This window comes from Anneissia japonica, unplaced genomic scaffold (genome assembly GCF_011630105.1).
Source record: "Anneissia japonica isolate Jap-2015-1 unplaced genomic scaffold, ASM1163010v1 scaffold132102_len6511_cov104, whole genome shotgun sequence".
Taxonomy (NCBI): Eukaryota; Metazoa; Echinodermata; class Crinoidea; order Comatulida; family Comatulidae; genus Anneissia; species Anneissia japonica.
This window is the reverse complement of record NW_022695869.1, coordinates 1-6,047: the sequence shown is the minus strand read 5'-3', so window position 1 is coordinate 6,047 and position 6,047 is coordinate 1. Positions and strand designations below refer to the sequence as shown.

The window sequence follows — 6,047 nt, the reverse complement described above, 5'->3', positions numbered from 1 at the left end:
CAAGACTTTCCATATTCCAGAGACAATATAACCTCTTCAAACCAGTGTTACACAAGGCGAATTCATTCGCACAAATCAAAAGCTTTGGTTTGGCGTTGGTTCACTTTCTGAGCTCTGAATAATTGCGCATTTTTTTAAATAATAACTTTATTATAAAATTATGTTTTCATTCATATATACTACTTTTGGCAATACTAGGCACCTCTCATTAATTAAAAAACATAAGCAGTGATAGAATGCACTTTGCATCAGATCGTTAGGACAACTCAACACGTTGACTAAGTTGACGACCTCTGTAGTTATGAATGAAACCGGGAATTATAGAATCTGTAATTAGGTGATTATAACCATCTCACAGCTGATGGCGTAATGAACTCAAACGTGACTAAAAGGCAGGCAAATACGCAAATATTTTATACGTGAATCGTTCGCACATTAGTATGTTCATTGCCAAGTATATCCATGTTAACGCCCCTATGTAAACAAGCGCATAGAGCTTATAGGGTTATTCTTGCTCTCATTGTTTTGTGTTTTTATGTACTTGTATTTCGTTTTGATATAATAATAATGAGGGCAATAAATATTAAACAAACAAACAAAAACAAAATCACTGAATTAAATGCGAAAATACCATGAAAAGATATAGGCTACAGGATGCGATGCGGATTGATTTGTAAACATGTCAGCCAATCCAATTTGTATTATAGAAGATCTTTTTCACATGACGTCATATCATCATGGATGAAAATAATGTGCCATTTTACGTCATTATGGCCATATTTAGGCGTGTCACACGTTTTGGAAAATAAACTTTGGAAGTCTGGGCAGGGCTTAACACGATTAAGTAACATATATTAGTACTTTTTTTTGTAGTAGTAGATCTGATATATCAATCCGCGCGGTAATTTCCATTGCTAAATATAGATTAATAATAGAGTATTTGGTATGGTATTGTAAAGTAAATCCATTCGTCTGTGGAGTTGTCGCAGAGAGTTGATGTATACAGTGTAACTGATTTTGATTAAACATTGTTTGTCATCGTCCTCATGTATAATACGTCCATGTCATGAGGTATTCTAGACTATCTTTATATAGAACGATTGAAGTTGAACTCTTGCTATATGAATATTACAGATCTGTTAAGAAACGCATGAAATGTAGTGCTGATTTAGGCCTAGTATAGGCTTTGTTGACTAGGCTGAAACAAGCTCACAGTATGGAAGGCGAATTCTGGAACATGGGGATACTCAATCCAGAGTTATTTCAGAGCAACTCACCCTGGTTGGATGTTGTTAAGTGCTTATTGACGATCGTTTTATTACAAATGTTTACGTATGGGGGAAAAACATGGAGAATATACTTTCACAAGGCTTTGATCAACATTTTGTATCACAGAGGTATACATACTTATTTTGTAGTCCATGACGTTTGCTATAAAAATAGGACGGGTCTTGAAGAATAACCATAATAAACAATAACCGCAAGACGATTTAAAGTTTATCTCGACTTTACATTTAACACTTCTTATAGGGCCTATAGGCCTAAGGCCTATATTATATCAATTATTTTATATGAAATAAGATAGTATACATACTTATTTTGTAGTTAATGTTTGTTATGAAAATAGGACGGGTGTTGAAGAATAACCATAATAATAGACATAACCGCTAGACGATTTAAAATTCATCTCGACGTTACATCTTACATTTTTGATAGGGACTATTAATTATTTTATATGAAATAAGAACGGTTATACAAAATACAACGGTATATACTGACATTAGGCCTATACAGACATAAAATTTGATCGAACACTTCGAGCACTCCCGTCCTTCCCTCAGCGGTACACGAATAAACACCGTGCTTTGCTGCTGAAGAGCACACGAGTGCGTGAATTATTCGGATCAAATAAATGTCTCAATGTCAACATCTACCTTTCTAATTGTATACCGTACTAATTTTATATTATCAAGACATACACGGAACCAACACTTAATGTTTGTATATAGGCCTATACATTTAAAAATTACAGGTCCCCCTTTTGGAAAGTAAAAAGAAAAAAAAATGAAAAAAAAAAAAAATAAATAAATAAATAAAAAGAAATAATTGATCGCACCAAACGCCTCAGAGGTTATATTGGGGTGTCTAGAAAACAAAATTGTCGCGGGGCATGCCCCCGGATCCCCTGGGCTACTGTTGTCTCGATCTGCCCAACTTTCGCCACAACTCCCCCTTTTCGGACATCTCTGGATCTGTCCCTGACTTACAAGCAACAACAACTTCTTCTGTTATCAATCTTTGTCAAGCCTGGAAACCTTATTATAATTAACATTTTTCAAGAAAAATACTTATGTTCTGTATTTGATCGAATATTTATGAGGCTGCATCGGCAAAAAATTACGGGTAATCTGAGACACAAAAACGTAGGTGTATACAATTGCCGTAAATTTATTTGAAACGAACACAACAGTTCATCCTGTCCATGGAGTACGGTATGCTTGCAAATTGGCACTTATCAATTACTGTACCAGGAAATAATGCATTTAATATTGAATTAATTAAAAAAGGACATTCCGTATTTTTGGCTCAACTTATGATTCAAGAATGGTCTACCTGCTGAAGAAAGACGTTCCAACTTTCGGAAACAAATTACTTCAATTTGAAACGTAACACAAGCCAGGGGCGGATCCAGTAGGGGGAACGGAGGGCACGTGCCCCCCCCCCCCGTTTTTCCACTAAATTTTAAAATTTCAAGGCATATATTGAAATTAGCGCTCTCACCTATCTATTCTGAATATGTTGTGCCCCCCCCACCCCGTTTGAAAAATTCTGGATCAGGCCCTGCAAGCATCTCCTGCCACTTAATAAGTAAGTCAATAGTTTGCAGAACCGCTACCTTAGATCATTTAAAGAATAATCTCTGCGACAGAAAAAAATCAATATTCAGGATTTTTTTTGGACAAAGTCCAGGATAGGTTAATATCAGCTTAAAATTAAATCAAGAAATTAACATACTAATATTTTTTTAGGTTAGGCCTACAATTGTTAATGGATACTAAATACATTCTGAACTCATATTAAATAAGAGATGGGAATGGTCAGATTAGGCATGATGATGATGATGATGATGATAATAATAATAATAATAATAATAATAATAATAATAATGATAATGATAATGATAATGATAATAATAATAATAATTATAATAATAATGAAGTTGATAATAATAAACTGAGAGCGATAACGATAATAATAACAATAATTTATTATGATAATGGCAATGCTGATGATGATGACGACGACGGTGACGTTGATGACGCCGTCGATGCTGATGTACCGTATATATTAATGGTAGGTAGTGGTACCGTAGCTAATACCCGCCGTCCAATCAGTTTGCTTTGATTTCAGGGACTGACCAATTGGGCTCGCGACATAAAAATATAGACAACAAATATTTAAAAAACGTAATCGTGGTTTCTTCCAGATGCCTTGAACATTTTCAGAATTAAAAATGTACTTCGGCATTCTTTAAATGAGGTGACAAAGAAGCTGCATGCCTTAGAAATACTGTTAACCAAAGAAAAAGAACAACATTCAAGAACAGCCGAGAAGCTAAAAATAAATTCTACAGTTCTTAAAGAGGAAAAAATAATCAGGAAAGAAACCGAACAAATATTGGCAGATGTCAACAGGAAATATACTAAAAAATGTGAATTATATGAAAGAGTAAGCTGGAAATATGAAGAGACTATGGCTGAAGTGGCCAACCTAAAAAAAGTGAAGGAAATATATAGGTGTAAACTCTATGACAGCGAACAACAATTGGGAGAAGTAACCAAGAAAAATACTGAACTTCGTAAATTATATGAGCAAGAACGCCTAAGACGTCGTGAACAGGCGGTGGCCGAAGCAGCAAAAATAAGAAATGTGGAGAAAATGCATGTGTCTAAATTGTATGAGAACGAACAAAGATTGGCACAAGTAACCAAGAAAAATACTGAACTTCGTAAATTATACGATCAAGAATGTATAAAACGTCGTGCACAGGGCGTAAACCTAAGAAAAGTGGAGAAAATGCACAGATCTAAAATGTATGAGTTTGAAGAAAAATTGGCAGATGCCATTAAGGAAAATACTGACCTACGTGATTCATATAACAAAGAATGCTCAAAACGTGAAGAGGCGGTGACTGAATTGGAAAGGTTCAAAAATTCAAACAGAATGTTTAGGTCTAAACTGTATGAGCAAGACACTAAGCTTGCCGAAATGGAAGATCATTTGGAGAGTTGCACACGCCGATTGAAAACAGCAAAGAATTTCGAAGAGGTTACCCTACGAGAAAAGCAAATGGCAGATAAAGAGAGAGATACGATTGCCAGAAATTTTGAAGATCTTAATAATGAAATGGTTATCGAAAGACGTAAGGTAACGTTCATAAGATGGGTGAGCTGTTTTATGTATATAAGTCTAACATAATTATCATCATCACCATCATCATTAAGTTAAGTAATTAAGACATATGGATGATGGAGTAAGAAGAAAACCTACCATTTGTACATTTCACTTGTGTCCTAAAATGCGCTAAAATATTGCATGCAACAAACTATGGAATTTCCCCCATAGGCATCGTGGCAATGACTGGGGTAGCAGTACAGTAATGTGGAAAAACCATCTGAGACTTAGGCTTATATTATGATGAAAAATCAAAGAGTAACCCCCACCCCCGCCCAGGTCTCGTCGGTAGCTCCCTCCATTTTCAGAAGCCAGCTTGCAAATGTACAATTGCTGAACCTAGGGTCTGTAGTACCTGTCTCTTATACACATCTAGATGTGTATAAGTACACAGTGTTGTCATTTTAAAAGCTCGTTCTTGCTAGCCAATACAAATTCCTTCCTCGGATCACTCAAAATTTTAAATTAATAAATCCCAGGCCAGGTCTCTTTAAGATAAAGAAATGTGATATTGTATGGCCCTGACAAAAGATCAGGAGGAATTTGTTGGCGCCTCATTTTGACTATATGATGGTAATGTGAATTTTACTATATAAAGTGTCATTTCCGGCCATTTAGAGGTACTATTTCCTTAAATTTTCTCACCTCAGCCCCAACCATGTTAGGGCTGAGGTGTTGTGAAATCACGGCTTTAAAGTATGTAAAGTACATACTCAACTCAAAAACGATGTTTTAAGCTTTATTTTCTATGGTACATCGCACATAATAATATCTCTATGGTTGCCGAAAATCCCTGATAAAAGATCATGAGAAATTTGCCACTTCATTTTGACTAAATATAATGGCGATGTGATGATGATGAATTTTAGGCCTACTAAAAGTGTCATTTCTTGCATCTAGAGGTACTATTTCCTCAAATTTTCTTACCTCAGCCCCAACCATGGTGGGTCTGAGGTCGGTGTCAACTCGCGAAATATCTCCACCACCTCCACCTTTTAAAACAGATCTACGCCCTTCCCCACCTAATTTTTTGGATGGAAAACAAAAAGAAAAATATATTCATATTTAAGTCTGAAGTGTAATTTCCGGCCATAGAGGTGCCCTAATCATAAATTTTCTTACCTCAACCCCAACCATGGTGGAGCTGAGGTCGGTGGTTCTTCAGTCTGTGAAAGACCCTCTGGATCCCCCATTATTATATAATTATTGTTAGGCTACTAATATTATTTATGATGTGTCTATTACAATTTTCAATTTTTCCTCTCAAAACAGCCATAAAAACTTTCAGAGTTCACTACTTCCTAGGGGGCTTCGCTCCTGGACTCAACCGGGGTCCTACGTATCTCGCATAACGGCTTCCCTCCTTCAAAATCCTGGCTACGTCCCTGAACTAGGGTCTGTAGTACAATGTAAATTTTGCCGTTAAATGAAGTTTTAATGCAAACTATTAAATTTCTAAAAAAAAATAAAATTATTAAAATTTGTTCTTTCAGATTAAAGAATCAATGTCAAAAAATGACTTGCTTCTTAAAAGGTATGTGTGTCTTAAGTGGAAATATATATATGTATATATATATATATACCTATATATA

The 6,047-nt window shown here is 35.4% G+C and overlaps 1 protein-coding gene across 1 annotated transcript; it reads left to right on the top strand.

Annotated features, from left to right (window-relative positions):
• Positions 1–993: 993 nt before the first annotated feature.
• Positions 994–6,020, top strand: LOC117101561 (prelamin-A/C-like; the record flags this gene model as incomplete). The annotated part of the gene is made up of 3 exons (XM_033241542.1): positions 994–1,397; positions 3,488–4,428; positions 5,949–6,020. Coding segments are annotated over exons 1-3 (1,194 nt in total), but the record flags the coding sequence as incomplete, so codon positions are not given.
• Between the last annotated feature and the right edge of the window lie 27 nt (positions 6,021–6,047).